Source organism: Chanodichthys erythropterus, chromosome 20 (genome assembly GCF_024489055.1).
Source record: "Chanodichthys erythropterus isolate Z2021 chromosome 20, ASM2448905v1, whole genome shotgun sequence".
Taxonomy (NCBI): Eukaryota; Metazoa; Chordata; class Actinopteri; order Cypriniformes; family Xenocyprididae; genus Chanodichthys; species Chanodichthys erythropterus.
The window spans coordinates 24,816,825-24,843,220 of NC_090240.1; the positions used below are offsets into that span (position 1 = coordinate 24,816,825).

A 26,396-nucleotide genomic window follows, 5' to 3' on the forward strand; every position below is an offset into this window, starting at 1 on the left:
ATTTGATGTGTGTTTTAGTGTTATTAGCCATGTGTTAAATGTAGTTAAAATGGTGCTAAAAGGTAGCAAAGTTAGGAGTCTTACTGAGCCGCGGTTCCGTCGAGTCCTCATGCTATGCTTCCCACTGAGTCCATCGTCTTCCTCTTTGACAGGTTTGAACATAAACGGTGGCGGGTCTACAGGCTTCTCAATGGGAGGTAGTTCGCCGTACTTCTTAAAATGGATCCGGCAGTCGGTGCACAGCAGGATGTTCTCGCGACCCCCGTGGTGCCAGTCCTTGGAGGCTGTAAACACAAATTTAAGTTCAGCTGAGCTCTGCTTATTAAACATTACACTAACAGGAAGTACTCTAAGGCTAGCCAAACACCTCATGGACATGCTAAGGTCAAAGTTGTTGTTTTCGTATCAGATGTGAATGCGATATGAATGCCAACTGCATCCAACAGGTCAGAGGATTCAATGAGGCAAAAAACAAATGAGTAACTGTCAGATTGGATCAAATTAGAAATGACACACTCTGATGTCCGTCTGCCAGATGAAAGACAGGGCCGAGCACCAAACTGAGAGTAATTACAGGCCTGCAGAGGGGATTATTGAAGTCTTCTGAAGGGAGAACTCCCAGAGTTTTCACCTGTCTCATGGTATCACTCTATTAGGTTAATACTTCCAACACTTAACCTTGGGAAAACTCATTGTTTGTTGTTTGTCACACTGTTAGACACTTGGCAAATTAGAAAAAATTTGGACAAAATTATACAAGAGTTAGTGCCAGGCCTCTAATTTGATTGGACAAGCAGCATTCCTAGCACCAAACTTTATCTTAATGGCAAGAACTTAAAATGACAAACGTCGAATAAACTTTGTGACAAAAGATAAATACTGTAAACAATAAATGCATAATAATGATATTTTTAAGTGTATAAATGTAAATGATTGAATAACTTCTTGTTTATTGAACTGTTGAAAGCAGTATCACACTCACAGTCATCCTGTTGGTCTGAATATCAGCATGGTGTGATATTGCTTAATTTAATAAAAATAAAATAAAATAAATTAATGTAGAAATATAAGAAAAATATATATAAAAACAAATAAAATGTAGAAAAACATTCTGTTTCCATTCTAAAATGCAAGTTAATCATTAACTTGTTTAAGTGCTGCATATAGCAGCATAACAATTGCAGTCATGCTGTTGGTCTGAATATAAGATTATTATGATGTGCTATTACTTAATTTGATAATAAATTAAGCACTCACTGGTAGTGAAACAGTGGCGGCAGGCGTAGCCCTTCAGTTCCTGCTCGCTGTCTTCACTGTCAAAGTCATCTTCACTGGCTGAACTCAAGTCCACTAGAAAAGAGATACATTCTGGTTAATAAAGATTTGAGACTGTAGTTGTCAAATGATGTTTAAGACAAAAATGGAGGCCTGCTACACTTAATGCACTATCAGTGGGTCTTTTAGGAGACAAGGATAGTACACATAATTAGAGCGATACCTCCCTGTTCTGTCTCTTATCGGATATGAGATTTCAGCTGTTTACTTTGAAGAATCACAGAGGGGGATCTGTGCTCTGAAATCCATATTAGTCCTGGGAGTTTTAGGGATGTCATGTTTAGCTGTGACAAGAGTCTGTTCTCTGTCTCTAGGGGGAAGAGAGGCAGATTGCACTTACAGAACTCGCTGGAAGGTGGGCGGGAAGGAGTGTTGACGGGGGTGGAGGCGGTGCGGGTCTTGATCCGGCGGAAGACGGGTTGTCTGCGGTGCCTGCGGTGGGCTCTGCAACTAGCAGCCTCTGGGGTCTTCTTCCAATAATAGTAAAAGGTGATCAGCTCCCCCTGTGAGACCGAAAACACAAAAACAAAATCACATGAGCCAGCTGTTTTTAGACAGTCTCAGTGTATAAAACTGAACAAAGAAACTCTTCAACTACTACACACAAAATACTGTTGATCTGTTGGATATGAATATGGCTTGATAAGCAAATGAAAAGACATCAAATGTCAAACTGATAAGGCAGCTGCACTGAAAAACATCAGGAGTTGGTTGATGAAATTAGTTTAGTTTTGATAACAGATAGACAGGAAGGGAGAAGGGATAGAGTCCTAGACAAAGAATCCATGCCGGGTTTGCCAGCAGGCCGGCTTGTTGTGCTGTGGCCGTGTCTGTCCCAGGATTAGGCAGTGAAGCTCGCTGAATGCTGGGATATTAGGATCAGTACATTGGTGGCTGCCTGGGTGGCAGGCGTTTGAATGGAAACAAAGGAACATGTCAGGGAGAGCTTTGGCGCTACAAATAGGGAGTGAAATGGCTCCAAGCCCCTGCGCTAGAAGAGTCAATTGAACTTTAATCAAACATTCAGAGGGTGCGCTTGCCAGGGAGTAAGGCATATAAATCCCGAGCACAAAAGCCAGCCAGGAAATCAATACCCTACTGAAACATTAACACATGCAATCATGGATCAGAAGACGCTTTGCTGAGGCAGCCTACGCAAATTAACTGTCGCTTTCCGGACACATTCAAAATAATACACATGCCCTGAAACCGTTGTCTAGTGGAGAAGCAATTAAGCATTTTTCCTGTGGTAGTTCCTCTTGTTTCTCTCTTGTACCTTTCAGTTTCTTTCTTTTGGCTGATTTTGGATATTCATTTCAAGACATTGCATTGGAGTGGCTTGCGTGTCAACGGCTGAGCTTTTAACATGCTTTAATGTGTTAATGTTGCAGGAATGAGTGAAGAGGACAGACATAGGGTCTGACAGGGTCTGTTAAACTCAGGCTGAATAGGGCTTGGGTGTCTTTAATGCGTATTGATTGCTTTCCCTCTTTGCTTCGGCTGTTCTTCTTGACATAAATTGGTCATTAAAATGCTGCTCTCCCCAACACATTTACAGCTTTACGGCAAACACTTCAAACTATTCTTGGCAGCAAGCGGAAAAACATGTACTTTGAATCCTATCAGACTATTCATAGGCTATTTTATTGCTTGAGTGAATTTTACTGAACCATATAGATTTGCTTCGGATGCATGCACTTGAGTATATGAATTACATTTACATAAATCACACACACAAAAAAAAGCTGCAGTCTGATGGAAAGGCTATAAAACCGAGGCTGGCCTGCATGGGCAAACACACAAGTCTCATACTTGCATGTTCTTATGCTTTGACTGCCCCTTTTCCCAAAAGTAATCAAGGTACATCATAATTTCCTTTAAACCCTATCATTTCCCATTAAAAAAAAAAAGAAAAAAAAGGCTTTGGTGTTTCAAATTAAAATCCACTTTCTAGTCTTTAAAACGATTGTGTAATCTGAATATGCCATTGGAAAAAAACAAAATGTGAAAAATGCAGAAATCACAGTTGAAGGACTGAAAAAAGCACATTGAGCAGTAGAGAAAAGTTCACAAAACGTTTCCACATGCATCAGACTCAGAGTAGCTCATCTTTGAGCGACCCAATGGACACACGTATGAGGAATATCAATTATCACAATTACATCAATTACTTGCGGGTGGTATAAATGCTTGCCAAATGAGAAACACAAGGCTGACAAGCTCAACTTAAAAGTATCCCAGCCCAGCTCATGTGGGTTATTTATCCAATATGATGAGTGGAACGTGCAATGGCGAAAGGCCCGGGCCCGCGTCTGAGCGCAAAAGGCTTTTTGGCGGGGTCGGTCAGGGCGCAGGTGCAGGCCAAAGGATGGCAGGCTTCCTGATGTGAAATTTAATTGAAATGTGCAGATCAAAACTGTTCAGCAGGACAGCGGGCTGGCTTTCTTCACAGCCTAATGACTGTTCGGCACCGCATCCCCCTCCCCTTCTTCATGGTTGCCCCTTGCTTTTTATTTTCCCTCCCTCTATTTGATGTGAGCTTTGAAGCATGAAACCTCAACTTAATGCTACAGAAGATAAAAAGAAAAGGTCATTTTAGCCCTCAACAATTTTGCCAGAGCACTTTATAGCTCTTAAACATCCTAGAGGAAGGCAGACGAAAAAAAAAAATTGCTCTGGTTCAGTGTAATAACACTGTGAAAGGAATCGCCGTGGTCATTCAAAAGTAATTTAGTCCATAGGCTATCAAGACAGGTGTCAAGGTTGGGAAAGAGCTGACAACCACAGGCGAAGATAACACAGCAATGTTTAATGCAATCTGCAGGAGCAATATGTAGAGGAGTGGGGGAAACGAGGATGAAAAGAGTGATGAAATGTTTTGAGAGGATCATCTGTGATGATGACAAATTTCCTCGGGTGATAACTGTACGATGGAGAGCTATAGAAAAAACCCCTTTCAAGCTGGAGGAGAGGAGATGGAAGAGGAAATATGATTTGATTAGAAGCATGGAGGGGACGTGCCAAGTCACGGCTCTGGGTTTATCTCTCATCCCTCACCCATTTCAGCGCTGCCCATTCTTTCTGACAAGACGTTGCTGGTTTGTTCACCACACAGCAAAAAACATTGCAATATTTCCCAAGGTGCAGCACAAAAATGTAGACGGGCAAAGAAGCTATTTAGTATTTCATATAGGGAGATGTCCTACTGAGAAGCATAATAAAAGATGACATCTGGGGGAGGAAATGTCTTCTGTGAGTTTCTGTTTGCAGTGGAGGTCTGTGAAGCTGGATGCACATAGTGAGTTAGTGTCAAGTGCTAAGACTGACAGCTTGAATAACAAAGCCAGGACTTGTGTGTCAAGGTAGGTTTGTTGGAAGCAAAAGTGAGATTTCTCTCAGCTCTCTGTAGTGAGCATCAAAATGTCAAATTTAAGCATTTCCTTGTATTCTTTATACACTAAGGTACAAAACATGCCAAGGAAAAGCAAACCACCACTTATAAAAAAAATTTAAGAATTGTTCACCCAAAAAATAAAAAAAAATCAGCCTCCATGTCATTCCACACCTGTGTAACAAAATATGTGAAACAAAAAAGATGATTTTGTTTTCGTACATTTGAAGTTAATGTGCGCATTGTTTGGACCCCATGGACTTTCATTGTTTTGACAAAAATGGTTGAAACATTCTTCAAAATATCATACAAATTTGTTACAATGTGAGGGAGATTAAATGATGCCAATTTTCATTTTTGGGTGAACGCTCTCTTTAAGGGGTCTATAGCATTTTTAATATTATTTGTGGTAAAAATAGCATAAAATACATTCATTTTCCCGAATAGCTTGTCCCCCCCCAGAGTCAGGATAAATGCGTAAAGCTATTTTGTGTATGTGGAATTTCCTCCATTAGCCCTGAATCTCTAAGCAGAAGAGAAGAGTGTGTGCCAGGGAGCGAGAGATACTGACAACGTAAGCTTGGAATTATGAGACATTTCAGAATGCTTCCATCTGCAGAATTTTTCTGGAGGGTGGATTATCTGACAAGGAAGGGGCTTACCTCCTATCACGGCACAGAGAAATGCTTTTCCACTCTGATTTCACCTCGAGAAAGCCGCTGATGTGGGAGCATGCGTGCACAGACTGTAATTTCCAACAGATTACACTTCTTTTTCAATGCAGGGGACCATTCGGGAGAAACCGTATCTGGACCTTCTGGTCATGTGTGTGTCTGTGTGTAGGATGGGTGTGAGGCCTAAACTCCTGTATTTATACACTCATCCACACTCAGGCCTGGACTTGAACAGATGGTTTCTGTTTTTCCTGGCAGATTTGTGACGAAGCCACAAAAGGCCCCTGCTTTGACAGTGAGCCAAACGGTTAAGGCTGTAGCTGACAAATACAGGGGAAGGAGAGCAGAAGAGAATGCAAGGGAGGGCAGCGAGGGGGTTGGGGGTGTTGGGGGGGGTAATGGAAGATAGCAACAGCATGAAGTAAACCTCAAGAGCATTTGCTTGGTTAAACAATGTTTTTGATACGAGAACATTTGGTCACTAGGTACAGACAGGCAATGTGCAGCTGTAAACATTAATTAGCTGAGTTGGCCCGTGTGCTTTCCGGTTCTTGCATGGAACCAACTGTGCCCATATGAATGCAGGAGGGAGAGACATACAGAGGTAATGACAAATTCAAGCCTCTGTCACACAAAAAAAAAAAACAACAACAAAAAAAAGAAGTTTGACTCACTTATGGCACTGTACTGTACTGTAACTTTTTAAATGCTAGATGAAAAATTAACTGCACTATACATACATACATATAGTGCACACACACATTTTTTATATTTTTAAAAGTGGGTGCAGGACACTATAGTTCATTTATGTAAGTGAGGATAGCAAAATAAAGTAAACTATCACATATTATACCCAAAAATTCTTCATACAGTGGACTACCAGTAAAATTGATAAAAATTTGTAACCAAAAATTAAGACACTTTGACCTGACCATGTTTTGCTTAAGTGTTTTCTGTCATAATTAAGATTTTTTCTGACAGTTTATCTCTGAGATCGTCATATTTTATTACCATTTTTTTTTTACTATAGTGAATAACTATAATGAATAAAATGTTCAAGATGTCTGAACAAATTTTGGTTTGATTGTGTGTGTATATTTATATTTATATAGACAAAATATCTGCACAATCTCACTAAAAAATATTTCAGTGTGTTTACAGTTACCACTAAGATTTCATTTGATAGCTTGGCATTTTTTTAAATGCTTTGCCACCACCAATTTTTGCTCCCACTCCAGGCACTCCATATTGACAGTCAAAATAAATGCCGTTGTTATACGGTCTGAGAAGAACCCTGAAAAAAAAAAAGAAAAAAAAAATATTCATTGAGAGGAGACGTCTATTACTGTAACCTTGCTCCAAAGTCAACAAAGCAATGTAGCACACTGTAAAAACGGTCTCCATTCAAACACGATTGCCCAACCTTGTGGTTAAATCAGGCAAATGCGAGAGAGAAAAATGTGCACTACAATGGCCTTGGCTGATAGAGCGTGGTGTAAAAGGATGTTAAATAGACAGCGAATCCCTGCTGCGCTGCTGCTTTCTGTTGGAAAAGAAAGAATAAGCCGTGCGCTTGCAGGTCAACGAGGCACAAGCAGAGGAATCAGCAGTTGTGTTTCCCTGCTTTAAGCGCTTTTTGCCAATGGAGGCAAAAGTACGCCACAGCAAGACTTTTTGATGGGGGTCGATCTCTTTAATCCAAAAGATCAAGTTGTACAGCCACAGCTTTGTTCAGAAAGCCAGACAGCAAACAACAGACAGGCTATGCATGCCCACGTTTCATACACACTAAACAGAAAGAATTATAATCTGTTTGTATAGCCTATCAAGAGGAAGTTTAAACCATAAAAAATGGTTAAGTACACCAATATCAAAAACATTTCCATAAACATTTACCAAAACAAACAGACAATTTTATCAGAACTGGACAGCTGCTGGCGATCGAGTTGACCGCCAGTTTTAGCCATTTTAATTAGTGCCCAACCCTGAATACCTCTAATCACACAAGCGGCTCTCTAGGGCACTGGCTGCGGGGCTAACATCTTTGCAATGAATTCAATTTGACATTTATACAGATCGCACCAGGGCAAACATCTGCTACAAGGTTGTGCCGAGAACAGTTCTATCATCTTGGCCATCTTAGCTTGAAAATTACAGGGCCCGAGGGCCAGGGCTGCCTCCTTACACAATTGAATCTTCTGCAACGCCAGCAATGCAGCTGGATTACACCATGGCTGCTTTACGGTATGGCTATTTTTCCAAAGTGATGGAAAATGTCCCCCATACATCTCATCCCACATTACAGAGTCTCTATTGTACAACCTAATGTTTTTTTTCCTGCAGGTACAATTTAATCAAGCTTTGGATTGTTAGCAGTTAGTCTGCACCCTTCTAAAACAAGGGTCTACCTAGATTTAAAAAGCCTGGGGCAGATTTCCAAAAGGTTAAAAGCACACAGACTGTTGTCACAAAGCACTGTAATCATGCCAAAGTTTTAGATTCACCAGGGACAGAGCAATTTGCCCTTTAATATGAGAAGCATATGGAAATTTTTAAAAAAGAAAAAAAAAAATAATAAAAAATAAGTTTCTTAAATTAAAAAAAACAAAACAAAAATCAGTTAACAAGCTGTCATATACAAATAAAAAATATATAAACAACACTTTTGGGATTTAAAATGCATAAAAAAAAGCAATAGTTTGTTTCTAATAAGATTTGAATTTGCAGCTTAAATTGCTATTGCTGTGTTTAATGATTTCATTAGTAGGAAATAATTCAAAATGAATAGGTCTAAAATCACTAAAGAAAAGTAGAGTACAAAAAATCTTTCTGGGACAGCACACTGGCAGAAACTGCAAAGCTGCGTTATCTGCGATCTGTAGACACATCATACCGGGTTTGTTTGGGAACATTTCTTGCACCAGAACACAAATTATTCCATGACGTTGTCTTTCAAGTGGAGGAAATGGTGGCAGCGAAAAGAGCAGAGACAGTAAGACGACACACCCACTTCCCTAACTTCCTCTTTTATTTGACTTCATATAAAAGCATTCCAAAGAGCTAGTCAGGCCTGGTGTGTTTGCACAGCAGTGGGTGCTTAGCCTTGGCACCGGCTCTTTATGAGAAACCCAGCTAATAAGTGCTGTGGGGGAAAATGGGGAGAGGCAGAAAAAGCTGCACTGTATCACCCTCCGCGGCCCTGGGCATTTAAAAACGCTACGGTCATATCAAATCCTGGACCAGACGACCTGGAAGAAATTCACAGGAAAGAGTCTTCACCAGAAAAGCTGGCATTTGAGGAGCTGGAAAGGTTTTCATCTTGGATGAATGAAGGAAGGAGTTTCAGAATATACTCAAAGTCACACAAGAAAGAGAGATATGGGAAAAGAAATGGGAACGAGGGAGAAGGACTGTAGAGAAAATAAATCAAGCTTTCCGCAGGGTATTGACTGGCACTTGCACATAGAGCTGGCTTTCAGCACAAAAGCGACTTCAATCTTAAGCAAAGTGGGGCTTTTTAGAGAACACTCGCTGTTCTTAGTGTACATTGAGCTAACCCCTCAACCCTGCCCTTGAGCAAGACTGTTGTGCTTCCATGTCTCCTTTTTCCATCATTCTCTCTTCTTGTCCTGATTTTTAAAGGCTGGCTTGTTTATGTATGCATGTACGTAATAGATTAAATGGAAATGTAAATGTCTCCATTTGAATAGGGTTTGATATTAAATCATTCTAAAATTACAATTTTCAAATGTCCTGTAAGTGTTAACAACAACAAAAAACATTTTTTTCAAACATTTCAAATATTTAAGAGGCTACAAAGTAAAAAAAAAAAAAAAAAAAAACTGCAAAACCATTATTTCTTCTGAATATTGCCAGTGATAAAAGAAAATGCAGAAAAACTTAGAAACTTAGTATTCGGTCAATACTAAAATGATGAAACCAACATGTTAATTTGCAGGATTTAAACAAAAAGAAACTACAGGATTCTTAAAGCCCCACAAGTATTCTTTCCTTGTTGCAGGTAAACATGAAAATGAACAAGTGACAAATTTCAGCACAAAAGCGCACCGCTCCACTAGCCAAACAGGTATTTGGGAGTGTACACACACTGAGTTAATGATTATTTACTCTGTTTCATCTGCAGGGTCATACAGTTCACTAATAATTAAAATGGGCTCATTTAAAATAAGAATTTATGTCCAGTGGAATACGTGTTGTTCAGCATGAAGAGTCAAACAAAACTATCAATGACTGTGGTACTTTAAGGGTGACAGGCCTTTACACAGCTTCCTTCTTGCTAGCAGGGATCTTCTTTATTGACTAATCATTGAGCCAAGTCAATACCCCATAAAGCATGCACTTGATAACCGACCTATTAGCCAGAACTTGTGTTGCAGTCTATCGGACATGACACCGAGGCCAGTAAAGCTAACAGATGACCTGATAAAACATTGATACAAACATGTTTGGTATGCAAAGCATACTGTACTTGTTAAAAAGGGGTTCAACTTTTATCAACTGTAAACAACAAACAAAAATATTTAGATTAAAATTAAATAACATTTAAAAAGTATTATATTTCAAATGTATCTACCGTACAAGTTAATTGTAAACGTTCAATGAAAAAAAAAAAAAAAAAAAAAACTAGATGATGTTCGTCAACAAGCTCCTCATGTCATGTTGATAAAACAGAGGAATCCTAAAATTTACTCATGCAGCCATGACCTTAATAAATGTTAATGAAAACAAAACTTAAACTGCTACGAATACTGGTGAAATGCAAAGTAACATGCATTTAAAATTTAATCTGCCCAATGAATTTAAAAATGTGCAGTCTTAAAAAAACAAAAACAAAACAAAAAAAAACTAATTAAAAAAAAGTAAAATTACATATTTCTACATTTATTATTTGCAATATTACTTGCACTGTGGACAAAAACAAGTTAAACAAATAACTTTGCTTTGCGCTTAATGTAAGTTTAGTTCTTTGAGCCATCAGTAATCAGGTGTGTAGCTGTACAGAGCTGTAACTAAATATTATATAAACAGTCATGTTTCTGTTTTGACTAAACACGTCCCAGGGCCCCTGTTCAAGCACCTAACATGCTTACTGTTAAATCTAATATTCATGCACTCAAATTATGGCTTAAACTCATTTTCTTAACCTCACCGTTTTTGAAACCACTAAGACATAGCTTCGATTTCAAAACATGAGAAACCACAGTGAAAAGGAGTGAACTTGTTTTAGTGTCCAACGATGACTAATGTATTCAATTTGTCACAGGAAAAAAAAAGAAAAAAAAAAAAGACTTACCGTCTCCTTGTTAGGGAGCAATTCTTTCCGAATCCTAAAAAAGTTCTTCCCGTACTGCCTTAAACCCTTTATGAATCGTTTCTGTTGGGGAAAGAAATGAGAAAAAGTGAAAATTAGATTTCCAAGCACCCGTAAGAACTGACATAAAGCACTACACATACATTACATTGTGAACCGCAAGGGGAAGAAAACAATGTCGTGATCTTAATCTGAAAATCTCTGCTTGTGCTAGCACAGCTCTGTTACAGTGGAAAAAAATGAGGGGAAATGACAACAAAAGCAGGAATAGAAGCAGAGATTAAACCACAGCGGAGTAGCAACGCAATGGCAGCTCGTCTGAATCTTGGTGAAAGTTCGGCAAGGTGATATGCATATGAGGGTCGCACGGCACTGAAGTTCAAAGCTGAAACTGAACTTCAATAAGTTATGACGAATCACAACACACTTCTCTCTGATCTTACAATTTGCACACTCACACTTCAAACAGCTGCCTGAGTCCTGTGCAAAGTACTAGAATTACAAACCCATTTGCTTACAGTTACTGCAAACAAACAGAACTTATGCAAACTGTGTTAAAATAATCAGGCTTATGAATGTAAAAAAAATGACTGAAGGTTTAAACAAGCAAGTACAGTTATCAAATAAAACATTCACTTAATAAAACCATGAGAAAATAACTTTTACAACACAACCGAAGAGTACCTCCAAAAATAAAACGCGTTTACACAGACTGCTGTAATATAAAGGAGAATGTGTAGCTTGAATGCTTTTCTATTCCTTTAAGAGCCACAGACTGTGAGCCATAAAAAGCGGAGGCAGAAACATTCATAACCAGCGAAGCAGACAACCAGCAGATTTACTTTCTTGTTCCAGCGGCGAGCCCCGCTCCACAGTAATCTCAGTCAACGGTCCTCAACAAACAAACTGTTCGGAAAGCCTGTGAAAAGTCCACTCGGTACACGACCCAAATCTCTACGTCCACTCATAGGCAGTAAAAAAATTGAGGTGCAAATCCACAAAGTCTCCGAAGGTACGTCGTTTTTTTTTTACGAGCAAGAGATAGCTTGTCACTCTCTGCTCCTCCACTACAAAGGGGAAGGCTTTACATGTGATCTTTCTGCTAGAGAGCCTCTGGTCTGCGGCTGGCTGAAAAACCTGGAGCGGAGTCATTTGATGCATGGCGGATCGCAGCAGTTGTGTCACACATGCATGTTCTGAGACCTCTTTTTAAGTGTGCGCACGCATGTACATCACCTCTATGTCTGCGCTGCTCATTACTCAAACTCCAACCCCCTCTTGGTGGCTTTTACAAGGGAGCCGTAATGTTTCACTAAGTACAAACTAGTGGGAGAAAGCTAAGGCAATGTTCGATTTAGACGTGGTTGAATGATACGAGTCAGCTGCAAAACCAGTCGTGGATTTCCTCCTCCATTCTCAGACAACTTCTCAAATGCATACTAGTTATGTAACCATGAACTGTTTACACATGGCGTTTGAAAGAACAATCTGCGGTGAGGAAGGGAGGAAGTATTACTTGTTTCTCTTTAAAAGATTTATGCCTCCAAGCTCTGAAAAACTTGCAATAAATTAGATGTTTGAGTACAATAAAAATTCCTAATCTTGCAAATTAAATCTAGAAGCTTCTTACACTAGATCTAACCTTGCAAAAGACTCCATAATGGGTCGAGATGCGCAAGCATTAGAAAAATATTTACCACAAACGTCACTTTTCATCTGCTATGGTAAAGAGGCGGATGATTAACCAGCAGGTGGTGCAATGTACAAATCGAGTGTGTGATGATCTTTAAATGCCCCTATGACTAAAGTACTAGTTATGAGTTAGAACATGTCAGACTCTCCAAGTACCAAGTTATTTTACTCAATGTTTTCAAGGGCTTAACATTGAAGCAAGCAAAATAACAAAAGGATCAGGGTGAGAAAATAAGAAGTTAACTGCTAAAAAAAAAAGTTAAGGAGACAAATTAGGCTCTAAATCTACTAAAGTTGATCTAGCTTTGTTTATACACTGGTGACCTGTACCAGCATTTGGCATTGTGACCCAAGGCAACAACCACTTAACCAGAACAACTTTAATCTCACACTGATGAGTCTCATGTGTTAATAAATCCCCAGCCTGGTGACTACAGGTCTAAGGTGTGAACATGTGCATTTTGTTGAACACATTAAGCGTTAAAGAGATCTGAGCGTGCCTTCATTATCTGAGGTCCCGGATCCTGACCGGCAGGACAAAAATCAATTACACCTGCCAGAGCGGCACATGTTAGCGGCCTGATTATGTCACCTTAATTATGTTTCCACTACTGTAATATTTACAGTGCACTGCAGGCAGGCTTCTACGTGCGCGGTTGTCTCGTTCGCTGCATGTCGGCTCCACTTTAAGGCTCCATTTCAGCTGCCTGGGCTCGCTGCACTCTGAGCGCAACTAATAAATCATCCACCAATCTGCTCCCTGAATTGCTCTGCCTCTGCTACGATTGCTCCGGCCCACCGTTGCTAGGCAACAGGGCAGATAACGGGAGGGGCCAGAGAGCGAGGGGAGAGTGGAGGAGGGGTGAGAGGGGGAGGCGAGCGCTACCGAGTCACCAGCCGCCCGCTCTGCCGAAACAACAGGCTTCTTTCTGTCAAAAATTGTTCCAGTGCGCTGGCTCTGCTTTCTGCCTCTCTCTCTCTCTCTCTCTCTCTCTCTCTCTCACTGCTCGACAGTACTTTATTGTAAAAGAGAGAGGGGAGAAGGGAATACAGCTGAAAAGGCTATTGTGATGCGTGCGCACTTCCTGCCTAAATCATAATTGTTAAAAGCTGTAAAACTGGTTAAGAGCATTCAAGCATGTACAAACAGATGGTGTCAGAACACTCCATACAAAACACACTACGTGTGTCCAACACAAACACACGCAGTCTGGCAGTCTTCAAATACCAGGAATGCCTAACATTTAGCTCTATGGCACAAACACACGGGGGTCTTATGAAATCAGTGTGCTTGGCCTTTCGCTGAGGCTGACTTGCTATGGGCGAAGACGAATAACAGTATACAATTACAGTCGCAGATAGCACCACACACAAATATGACTTGACATGACAGCAATGATGATGGTGTTTTCACACATAAAGCGACCACAAAGAGAGATGAGAGCCAGCCCACATCCTGTCCATTTCAACCTTACATAACATCAAAACCACAATAGAAAAGAAGAGAGACATGGGGGAAAACTATGAAAGGTCCAGCCGTAGTACTAGTCCTATTAATATGAGCAGATGCCTGGAAATGCTTCTAAATCAGGCTGTCGCTGCCGCCACTTAAGCATTTGCTTAGCGCTCGAGTCTATAAATATGCATAGATTTAGCTTAACCGCAGCTTTTCTAGTGTACTGTGTAAAACCAAAGGTGACAGGAAATTCTCCAACACACCCTTCCTGCCTGCGCGAGTCTCATGGCAATAAAACAGTCTTTAAATCTGAGCACTATTGATTCCACTTAGCACAAAACTAAAATAGTCCAAACAGGAAAATATGTCCAACTATTTCATTGGTTGTCAACTGGTGAGTCAGTTTATATATAATTTTACAGTATTATTTGAATTGTAATATATAATAAATTGAATTTTTTAATTTTAATTAGAATATAATAGTTTGCATATAGTGCTTTACTGGATTTCTTTCTGTGTTCAGTCTAAAAACACGCTGTCATGCAATTAATGTATTTTTTAACTATTTTCATTATTTTTTTATTACAAAAAAATATGTAGTTTACCATTTTTATTCAGTGTAACATTCAGTATATTTCAAAGCCAGATTTTAAGTACATTTTTGTTCACTTCTGTATAATAATTTTTTGTACCGTGTTGCGTCACCATTTTATGTCCCATGTAAATCCTGGGTACTGAAGCAAAACCAGTTGAAAACCACTGAACTAAACCATGTAACCTTCCAAGTGGGTGGCCAGCTCCATATTCTGCAGAAAAAAAGTCAATCTGCTGTACTTTGGGTATTCTTCCCTTCTAATAAGACCCACCTCCCTTTATTACTGTGCACTGAGATTAATATTAAAGAGTAGGTAGGTGTTCGTTTGGAGAAAATATGCAGGCTTCTTCGATCGCCACTGGGGGGCTACAATCTTGCCAGGTTGCCCACTACTGCACAGAGCACTCAACTATCTGGAGCTTGACGCTGTCATTCATCAACTTGTGACAAGCCTGAGATAATACACAGCAGGGCAGAGCAGCAGATAGCAGCCCTCACTATAGTCATATATCAGACACCCTGAAACAACACTCAGTGTCTTTTTTCTTTTTCTGTTTCAAAACACAGCACATTCAAACTCACCCTCTCTTAAAGGGATAGTTTACTCAGATTAAAAACCCTCATGTCATTCAAAACCTTTATGACTTTCTTTTGGTCTTAGGAACGACTTGAGGGTGATCAAATTTTGACCGGATTTTTATTTTTGAACTATCTACCCTCTATGTTCGGTAAAAAAAAACTACATTACCATTCAAAATTTTGCGGTCAGTAAGATTTTCTTTTTTTTATGTTTTTGAATCTCTGTTGTCTCTAATATTTTTAGTATCATGTTCACCAAAGCTGCATTATTTTCAGATAAAACATACAGTAAAAATAGCAATATTGTGAAATATTATTACAATTTAAAATATCTTAATTTAAAATATTTTAGCATTTTAAAAGTTAATTTGTGATGGCAAAGCTGAAATTCAAGTAACTATTACTCTTCAGTGTCACGTGTTCCTTCAGAAATCATTCTAATATGCTGATCTGGAGAACAAGAAACATTTCTTATCAATGTTAGAAAAAGCTGTGCTGGTTAATATTTTTGTGGAAACCATGAATATAAAGTATTTATTTGAAAGTTGTTGTTTTTTTTTGTAAAAACTTAAGTCTTAACTGTAACTTTTGATCAATTAACTTCAGTTTATTTAAGTAGTTGAGCCCATCCTTAGAGGAAATATGACAGAAGGGGGGAAAAAAACCTCACAGGGACAAATATTTCTTATACTGCATTACTAAAATGGCTTACCAGATTAAAGGGTGTTACATACGACATGCCATTTTAGAGCATTACCGCGGGAAAAGAATTCTCCCGATAAACTGTGGCACGGGAAAAGAAATGAAATGGCACGCTCTTCCTTTCTGCTGCTGAAAGCGCTGCAGGCTAGTCGAGGAGAAGAGAAGCTCGGAGGGCCGGGTCGAGCGGCTGAGGGAGACGGGTGACAAGTGACCCTGAAGAGGGGATGATTCTGTCATTTCTGAGACAGTCACTGTCACTTTTATTCACATTTCAAAAAGGAGCGATGGAAAAAGAGCAGGAATAATGAGGCCATGGACCTGCAGGCAGAGAGAGAGGGAAAGCACGGGATGATAAATAAATGAGGAGCAGCGGGGCTGGTGCGAGCGTCCAAGGTCAGGGGTACATTTACACCTGTCCCTCAAGGCTGCAGGGCTGCAAAAGCACAACTTGAAATCAGATCAGGGGGAGCGGTGTCCTTGACAGTGCAGTGGTGGCCTGGCTGGGTTACAGACTGGGAGGAGGGGGCAGCTGGCCTGCCCCAAACAGCCTCCTGCGGGGTGTGCGCACGCCATCAAGAAAAATACCAACAGTGGTGTAATCGAGGCCTGGGCTCATGCAGTATTTATTCAGCATCTCTATTATTCATCTCAGACAGACTGTTATACAGTTCGCTTCACACACGCTTCCCTGCGTACATTAAAAAACAGGCCCGCACTCAGTTAAACATACCGATGTAAATCGATACACATAGCTAACTGATCTTTTTTAATGGGCTTGCTGGCACCATTAACATTGCCACTACTTTTAAAATTCAGCCTTGTAGCTTTTAGTGAATGTGTACATATGTACATATTAGTGCTGTCAATCGATTGAAAAAACAAACTAATTAATCGCACATTTACTCTGCAGTTAATCATGGTTAAAAACATTGGAGGTTTTAATATTTTTATATTGTAATATCACAGTTACTCTCCAAATTACTGTAGAAACAACTTAAAGACAGTATATTTTAAATATTTGTTTAATAGCATCTTTTTATGAATGAAAGCCAGTATCACTGATACTAATACAGTTACTGATGCCTCTATGATTTTTTTTTTTTTAAAACAGTATAGGGTTAGTTGACCCAAAAATTTTAATTCTGTCATTAATTACCCACTCTCATCTCGTTACACACCCTTAAGACCTTCATTCTTCTTTGGAACACAATGGCTCGGAGCATTAAAGTCACGTGATTTCAGTAAACGAGGCTTCGTTACGTCATAAGTTTTTCGGAATTTTAATAGTTCACATAACTTTAGCAGTTTGATACATGTTCCGAACCACTGATTCGAAACAAAACATTCGTAATGCTTTGAAGTAGTGTTTTGAAATCACCCATCACTAGATATTGTTGAATAAAGTCGCCATTTTGTTGGCGCACAAAAAGTATTCGCTTCATAACATTAAGGTTGAACTACTGTAGTGAACTGTTTTAAATTTTTCTTTAGTAGCTTTCTGAGCATCTGAAAGCGTAAATTAACTTGCTGCCAATGGAGGCCTCAATGAGCCATCGAATTTTAGCAAAAATATCTTAATTTGTGTTCCAAAGATGAACAAAGGACATATGGGTTTGGAACGACATGAGGGCGAGTAATTAATGACAGAATTTTCATTTTTGGGTGAGCTAACCCTTTAATTATAGACATTCAACATTATAGAATAACTAAAAGCTATCAATTTCAACACTAGGCTTAAAAAAAATTACAAAAAAATTAAAGTAAACAATATTTACATAAACCCATTCTAATAAATGTCATATTTACCTGTGGCCTTCCTACCTGTCTAACAGGTAGGAAATATACAGAAATTAAGTTATTAAACACTTTACAGTCTTCACTGCATAAATTATGAATTAAATATAGATTAATCCTTATTAAAGCTAAAACTTTGTTACCCTTGTTCTTTGATCAACATTAATGACAGACATCATAACAGCTGGTTTATTAGGCTGCTGTGACTTTAAGAGCTGCTGCTGCCGAACATGACGCGCATCTCATTTTTTCACAAATCTTTAAGTTCATTTAAGATGCTATTTAACTCATTTAAGATTGCTCCCATGAGGATACTCGACAAAACTGACATTTTGGCATAATTCTCTATTATTGTTTGTTCAAGTGTGAAAAAACTCAATACTGATGCGCGTCTTTCTATGCGCACAAGCCGTGTGTGTCACACAGACATGACATTCACAGACAGTGCGTTCTTGTTTGTCTTGTGGCGCTTGAAAGGTTTATAAGCATTTCTGTGAATAAGAGCGTGATCATATGTAACGCTAGCCAAATAACCTAGTAAACATTTAGGACACTTTTTGAACATTTGTATTGCGTAAAGTACATTTAGAAGAAATCTAGTTTATTTGATGACTATGAATGGAGTGAGTTTGAATGCGAGTATGCATGGAGTTTTGGCACTGGGTGCAGACCATGAAAATGTTATTACATCTTTTATTTATATAAATAAAAGGTTTACCCTGGGCTTCTACACTAGATGCCCGTGTTTAAAGGTAAAAGTATAATCGCTTTTCAGGTTGTTATCAAAACCTCAAATCTCTTTCCACCTTTGTTTTCCTTATACTATAAAGTTTAAAGCACAAATTGCTTTCAGGTACTCGGATCAAATTTAAGTCTCAAACACAAGCTGACCAAGACTTTATTTCCCCCTCCTTTGCTTCTCCCTCACAGGGAAGATTTATTCCACAGGCCATAAACAGGATGCAGCTGCCCTGTTCTGCTGGAGGAGCTGGAATCCTGAGTGCTTTTCAGCGGACGACAAAGAGCCAGCAATGCAGCGAAATCCGGCCTTCCCTCTTCACATAATGAAGAAAGTTAACTCATTCACTCACCACTTCATCCTCTGACCAGCACTTCTCAATCAGCTTGGGCACTGGTTTCTTCACCAACCGCTGCAGGGCTTTCCCGGCATCATAGCTGCTCTCATGAAGCTGTGTGTATAAATTCACATTAAATGTTAGCCGTTTTGGAAATGTACCTTTACAAACTACTCTTTTTAAAATACAATAAAGCTACTTTTTTGAAATGGTACACTACAATTTACTCATAAAAATCAGATAATTATATTTAAGCATTACATTAACTATCCAACAATATAATTTAATAATCTGAATGAATCTCAGCTAAAGTGACCATATTAAACTTACAATAATGTTTAAGTATAAGTGTTATTATGAAATGCTAATAAAACTTTTACCACAAAAAAAGACTTTCACTAAATACATAAAACTAGAGAACAACCCAATTTAAATCTAATGTGCATTGAACACTAATTTAACCTTAAAGGATTAGTTCACTTTTAAATAAACTTTTGCTGATAATTTACATGTCATCCAAGATGTCCATGTCTGTCTTTCTTCAGTGGAAAAGAAATTAAGGTTTTTTAAGAAAACATTCCAGGATTTTTCTCCATATAGTGGACTTCAATGGGCACCAAATGGTTCAAGGTCCAAATGACAGTTTCAGGCAGCTTCAAATGGCTTTAAACGATACCAGAACATGAATAAGGGTCTTATCTAGCGAAACGATCGGTCATTTAAAAATAAAATAAAATAAAAAAGTATGTTTTATAAGCACAAATGCTTGCCTTGCTCTGTTCTACGATGCGTGTTCTTGACGTCAAGTAATACGCAATTACGTTGAAAAGGTCACGCAGGTCACGCGTGAGTCAGTATTTACAAGTTAAAAGTACAGAGGAAGAAATTAGGCAGATGGAAGAGACTGCTGCGGCAACACACCTCAAGCATCGGGCGATGAAGATGTAACGAGACGTGGTGGTGCACATGTGGCAAATGCCAACCATTGCCAACAGAGGAAAAATCTCAATCCTGCCTCGACTGGACCATTTCAATCCCGCCATTAGAATCAGTCGGTGAGTCCCTGTTTCCATCTCGCTGCATCACTGGACAAAATGGATTTCCACCGTTACTGAGCAACAGCATTTTAAATGGGTCGCACACCGGAAGCGAAGCTCAGCGCCGCGCCACGGCTTTAAAATCCGAACTATTAACTAAATATTAAAGCATAGGCATATGTAACGTTTCCCTGTTGACGTAAAACACTCCCATTGTGCAGCTCTTCTATCAGGAGACGAGTCAAAATTGAGCTTGCGCGTATATAATGTGCGCCTTTTTTGTAAACGGCGTTTGACTTAGTATTTGAACTTTTAACTTGTAAACACTCGGTACTACCGCCTACGTCAAGCGTGACCTTTTCAATGTAATTGCGTATTACGCTCAAGGCGAGCATTTTTGCTTATAAAACTTACTTTTTTTTTAAATGACCAATCGTTTCGCTAGATAAGACCCTTATTCCTCATCTGGTATCGTTTAAAGCCTTTTGAAGCTGCATTGAAACTGTCATTTTGACCTTGAACCGTTTGGTGCCCATTGAAGTCCACTATATGGAGAAAAATCCTGGAATGTTTTCATCAAAAACCTTAATTTCTTTTCCACTGAAGAAAGAAAGACATGGACATCTTGGATGACATGGGGGTGAGTAAATTATCAGCAAAAGTTTATTTAAAAGTGAACTAATCCTTTAAGTTGAGTCAAAAATTCTAAAATGTAATAAAACATCCTAATTTAACTATTGTCAAACAGCAGAATTTAACCATTCCACAAAAAAAACAAAAAAAAAACCAGCAATATGTGTCATGAAGAACAGCAATACTACATTTCCAAGACAAAAATGGCTTGTTACTGGAAGTGACACTATTTTGAAAACAGCTAATCACACTATTCAAAAAAAAAAAAAAAAAAGTTTAGTTAGTAGTGTTGCAACTTTTAGTTAGTTACGCCGCAGTTCATTACAGTGTGGGGTAACTGACATATCTGATTGCAATCGACTCATTTTTCCCAGTGTAAGGACAGTCTGAACACTGTAACAGTGATTGGCTCTCTATAAAAGTGTCAGATAGGGTGAGTTTGGACAGCTGGACTGGAAATCTGAAAGCCATTAAGTATTGAGCAAGCAGATGAGCGTGAACTCAAATAACCTAAAATATTCTGCCAGAAAAGCAGCCACGCATGCCTAAAGGATGATGACGCTGAAAAACACTGCAATATGACTCAGAACGTCCAGACAAGCTGCTTATTATACTAGCTGTTAACAATAGAGCATTTTGTCACAAACTGATGTCACTCACTATTTAAAGGCTTAAAGTTAGGTTGGTTTACAAAAATATTTGATTGCAGAACAATATGTGGTTGAAGTGACGTGCTAAATCCTTTTTCCTGCACCTCCACTGGTTCAAAACACACAATTCGACATCAGCAATCATTACTAATATGGCTAAAACAAAGCAGCTTGTCAAAGGCAAGCAGATACCTGACTGAGGCACGACACTGTTCAGGCTGAAAGCTCATTGGAATTGCAGATGAGTGGAAAAAGGTCAGGAAACAGTGAACCCCAGCTCACATTAATTCTCAGCTTATCCACTTCTCAGTCAAAATGGAAATGTCATGTTTATTGCATTTCAGGGTTATTTGTTGAATGCTTTTTTCAAGGATAGCAGATACAAACAGAGGAATGGGTTGGATAACGGCTCACAGGTTGTCCGACAATGGCGGCATTAGCATAACACGCTATAAGTTCTGTACTTGATCGGGTAACTAACTTGACCGTGTGGGGGGTGATAAATTTGGCTTTACAAAAAGCTCAGCTGTCAGCGACCACTGTGCATTAATGAAGACAAGAATTACACCCCTCTTGTTCAGACATCTTACAATCGCAGACATCACTGAGGAGCTCTTCAACGCCAATTTACTAGCGTGTTTTGATGGCCCCTGGTGCCTGTGTCTTTCCCGAGGCGAGGTTCAGAGAGTGGCAGCATGTGGTGCACCGCTGAGAAGGTGAACAAATGTGAGCGAAAACGCTGAGGGATTTTTCTTCATCTTTTGACAATTAGGCATGAAGCCTGCAAGGGACATCTTACTTCACTATGTCTCTCTGGTGCTGGGCGCTTAATTGGCCAAGACAAATTGGGTTTTAGCTGCTGTACTGTGCAAGTAGTGGGAACTTAGATGCACAGAAGAGTATACTGTATAAAGATGGCATATACAGGCAGATATGTCACACTTTAGTTAGTTTGAAGGTCAGGAATAGCTGTCTAGACCATAAACCAAACAATTAATTAATGAAACTGGCAAGTAAATCAAGCCACAAATCCCATGTAATTATCTCTTTCAGACATAGGGTTATTAAAATGATTTCCTCATGAGCCTGAATGATTAGTTATATAGAAAATGGCTCTTCCTGAAACGTGTGGTCTGTTAAACCACTCCTCTGCCTGGCCCTTTTTTTTGGTTTTGACATTATGACATTTTATGGTTTTCTTAACTGAATAATGTGACTGGCTTAGTCTAAATTGCTCCACAGTAAAATAACAATAAATACTAGTAATGGCATAACAAAAATGCACTCGGACTGAATCAACACTTATAAAGCAGAAGATCAGAGCCATGCCTGAAAAAGAACTCCGTTCAGCAGCAACATTTTATTGTGAGGAAAACAAGTCAACTGATACTGAGGAGTCTGATAAATCTACATTCTGATGAATATACAAGGCTGTTTATTTGCATCTCATATTTGGTCCTTAAAAAAGTGACCAAAATGACAAAAATAATGACTGAATAGGTCAACATGCTTTTACAATTATTTCTTATTAGTATTAAAAACACACTTTTGTTTACAGTTTAAACAAAGTATTATTTAATAATAGGAATTATTATTAATAAAATGTTTAAACAGCAAGCAAAACCATAAATAAATAAAAAAATAAAAACGAGGTAACACTTTATTTTACAGTGTCATTGTTACACGTTACATGTATTTACTGTAGTTATAACAAGGAATTATGCATAATTACATGCAATTAACCCTTTATAATAATACTATTATAAAAACAGCAAAACCATAATTTTTAAATTTTAATTTCTCATACAATAACCTACTACATTATGTGAAAATCGTTATTACATTGGAAAATCTTTATTACATTGAGGTCAAGATTTTATTGCATTATGACAAATTATTACATTATAAACATTTTATTACATTAATAATGTAATACCTATTACATTATGTGCTGTTATTACATTTTGAGTTGCTACACACCTTCTTAAAACATATCATTAACCCTCCAGGTGCACTGATTTTCCCCGATTTGCCATTTTCAGTTTTGTGTTCCTCAATGCTAATTTTAATGTTAGCTAAAAGAACACCTGTCATCTTAAATCTGGAGTAAGGGTCAGTTACATTGTGAACAGTGTGTGTCAACTTACAGTGTTTAATGCGTTAAGTGTAGTGTCGTCTCGTGAGGCGGCGAGGCAGCCGTCCTCTGTTGACCCCCCATCACACATGCCTGCAAATGCTGCCATACTCCTGCAACCAGAGAGAGGGAATATTGATGAAGTTCAAGCTAACAACAAAACAATGTACAACATGACTGAAATGGTAGGTTGGGTACCAGGTAGTGCTTACCTGGCTGCCCGCAGGTACATGAGCAGGTCACAGTCATTGACCCCAGGCATCCAGACCAGCTCTTCATTCTCTGTCACTGTCTGACCTCCAGGAGAGGGAAAGGGCTGGAGCTCTGGCAGCTTGGCCTAATTTGGCAAAGCGCAGAGGGGACAGACAGCTGCGGTCACAACACAAATAGCACTAGCGATGAGTGCTAAATATCAATTTTCAAAATCATTAAATCTCCGCATGCATCAAGCTGATGGAGGGGTGTGAACAATCACAGGGGATTAAAAGACCTCGCTTGAATCAAAGAGGCAACTAAACATTCAACTTCCCCTTGTGTGTATAAATATTACATTTAAATTTGACTTTTGCAGGTGACACTGACGTAAGATGTTACCAGGGCGCTGATATGCAGTTGCTAAGAGTGGTTGTTAGTTTGTTAACACTAGAAGTCCCAGAGAGCAGCCATTTGGCTTTTCTACCTATAAAACCCGCAGGACAGCCGATGGGCTGGAAGGCTTTAGGCTAATATCCTTAATCAGCTGTGAACAGTTGCTTTTGTTATGTAAACAATGTGGGGCCATGCTGAGCCACTTCAAGGAAACTTGTGTTTCACTTTGCCATCTTAGGGAGAAATCAACACCCATGTTTTTTTTTTTCCTTTGTTGCTGAGATCTATTGATAAAAATAGTACAAAATAAAATAAAGAAACCAACCATTTGTACACATATTTACAAATAATATTAAAAAGTGAGTGAGTACATTCCAGCAATCACTCACAATCCTGGCACTGCCTGGTAATATATTATAAATACATTTTGTATATATTCATTATATATTAATCTTATATTTGAAATACATCATAAGTCCATTTTTAAAAGTGTTTGAAAGATGGGTTCAAGTGTACTATAAGTGGTAACTAAATACATTTTTCTATACAGAGATAGTATGTTAAAAGCACATTTTAGTTCAAATTCATGGTGTCTCAAAATAGCACAGTTGAGTACACTTAGATGTTCTTAAGATTATCTTAAGAAGTACTAAAGAAGAGCTTTTAGTATATTAAGTACAAAATAAGTGCACGGAAATAGAGCACTGTACATTATGGAAGTGTAAAAGTGTACTAAAATAAAGTGTATTTTACTGCACTTTTTTTCACCTGGGTAGACACTCCAACACTTTCCGTTTGCATTAAGATTATTTTTATTACCACACTGGCAGATATTGATCATTTTACTTAAGTAAAATGCACTTAATTTAGATCCCCCCAGGAAACAAGACTAAATATCATATATAATTTTCTCATATAGAAAATCCATCTTGATTTAAGATTTTTTTTTTTTTAAATTTACTTTAAATAGGATAAAAAAAAATACTTTTTTGCAGTGTGAATGAGTGAATTAACTTTTTAAACATCACTTGCACTCCCTCATTTCAGGGTTAACATACTCAGAGTTTTCACTTAACCTCCTTTCTGAAACCGGCCCATGGTCAATCAAGTTCTCTGCTTTTAGCAGCCCTCCCTCCCCCACACATACAAACAAGCCACCAGCAACCATTCACACACACACCCCCAACCCCCCTGCAGATTGCTCAGGTAATGACCATATTTACACATGAATTGATGCTAATGATAGCCAAAAGACTAGCCAGTTAGCATCCACTTGGCTAAAGGAGGGTTACAAATCTCTGGGACTTCTAGTGTTAAAAGGAGGTCGTGGAAGGCCTAATGGCAAAATATGAGCAAGCATAACTAATAGATATACACTACCATTTTGTTTGGGGTCGGTAAGATTTCTTTTTTTAATGTTTTTGAAAGAAGGTTGCATTTATTCAATTAGAAATACAGCAAAACTGTAATATTGTCAGATATTACCAATTTAAAATAACTGTATTCTATGTAGTGTCACATGATCCTTCAGACATTCTAATATGCTGATTTGCTGATTATCATCAATAGCATCCTTTAATGCATCCTTTATTTATTTATTTTTAATAACTGGCCCCAAACTTTTAAACGCTAGTGTATATTCACACACACAAAAAACATGGAGAACATGTTTCTTGAACAGTGTATCCTGAAATACTTGACCAAACCCCTTAAAGGATTAGTTCACTTCAGAATGAAAATTTCCTGATAATTTACTCACCCCCATGTCATCCAAGATGTTTGTGTCTTTCTTTCTTCAGTTGAAGAGAAAGGTCAAGCGTAGGGCTGTGACGGTAGGCATGACACCGCGCCACCGCGGTCGTGGAGTGTCACCGGCGGTATTGTGGCGTAATATATAATATATATTTACATATCTCAGAGATCACGTTAACTGAAAATTTTCCGTCTTTGATGGAATTTTTTTTTAGCAGTGACGGAAAAAATCCCATCCGTCATTTTGACAGATTATGTAGTTTGTATGTAAGCTTGTTGTAATTCCCACCCCTGTCCAGTAGGTGGTGAGCGCGCTCCAGTGTGGCAGCAGAGTGCGAGTTCAGTCTCCAGAATAAAATGAAAACGATGCGCTTGATTACACACAGACGAGCACCCTAGTTTAAGGAAATTGTATAATAATAAAGTTACTTATGCTTACTTACATAATTACGTTTTTTTTTTTTTTTTTTGCTGACTATAAGTTAATGGTCAACAAATGGCTTTTCTGAGGAAAAGGCGACATTGTTTGCAACACTGATTGAACTGACGTGATACAGATTTCGGTAAGCTAACGTTATTGTATCTTTCAACGTTTTTTTTTTTTCCTTCTTTTTCCATGTTTATTTCGTTCTGTACAGTAGTAAAGAGGAAAGGGTTCACTCACAATCCGTGACGTGTTCAAGATGAAAACTGAAAGTGACGCAGCTTGTCTTTGATCAACTTTCTTTTCATAGTATAAATAAATGCATAGCCTATGCCTATTTGCTTATCCTGTAAGTTCATGAATAAAATGTCTTATTAAAATATAAAAATTAAAATGACAGGTAATTATTGATTATGAAGGGGGTTTTTTTTACGATCCTGTCCATCAAAATGACGGCAAAACGCAAGTCTAATGCAACCTCTTATACCGCGACACCGGCGGTTGTTGGTGATTTACTTTAAAATTTGCCACCGTCACAGCCCTAGTCACACG

General features: G+C 38.6%; 1 protein-coding gene across 8 annotated transcripts in view; it reads right to left on the bottom strand.

The window, feature by feature from the left end:
• rerea (arginine-glutamic acid dipeptide (RE) repeats a) overlaps positions 1–26,396 on the bottom strand; it is a 167,621-nt gene that overhangs the window by 8,234 nt on the left and 132,991 nt on the right. For all 8 annotated transcript variants that reach the window (XM_067372436.1, XM_067372437.1, XM_067372434.1 and 5 more), the window contains 7 exons: positions 23,293–23,417; positions 23,094–23,193; positions 18,642–18,740; positions 10,715–10,795; positions 1,676–1,838; positions 1,258–1,350; positions 85–284 (listed from right to left, as the gene is read on the bottom strand). In XM_067372436.1, coding sequence (XP_067228537.1) covers positions 85–284; positions 1,258–1,350; positions 1,676–1,838; positions 10,715–10,795; positions 18,642–18,740; positions 23,094–23,193; positions 23,293–23,417 — 861 coding nt within the window. The remainder of the gene's footprint in view (positions 1–84; positions 285–1,257; positions 1,351–1,675; positions 1,839–10,714; positions 10,796–18,641; positions 18,741–23,093; positions 23,194–23,292; positions 23,418–26,396) is intronic.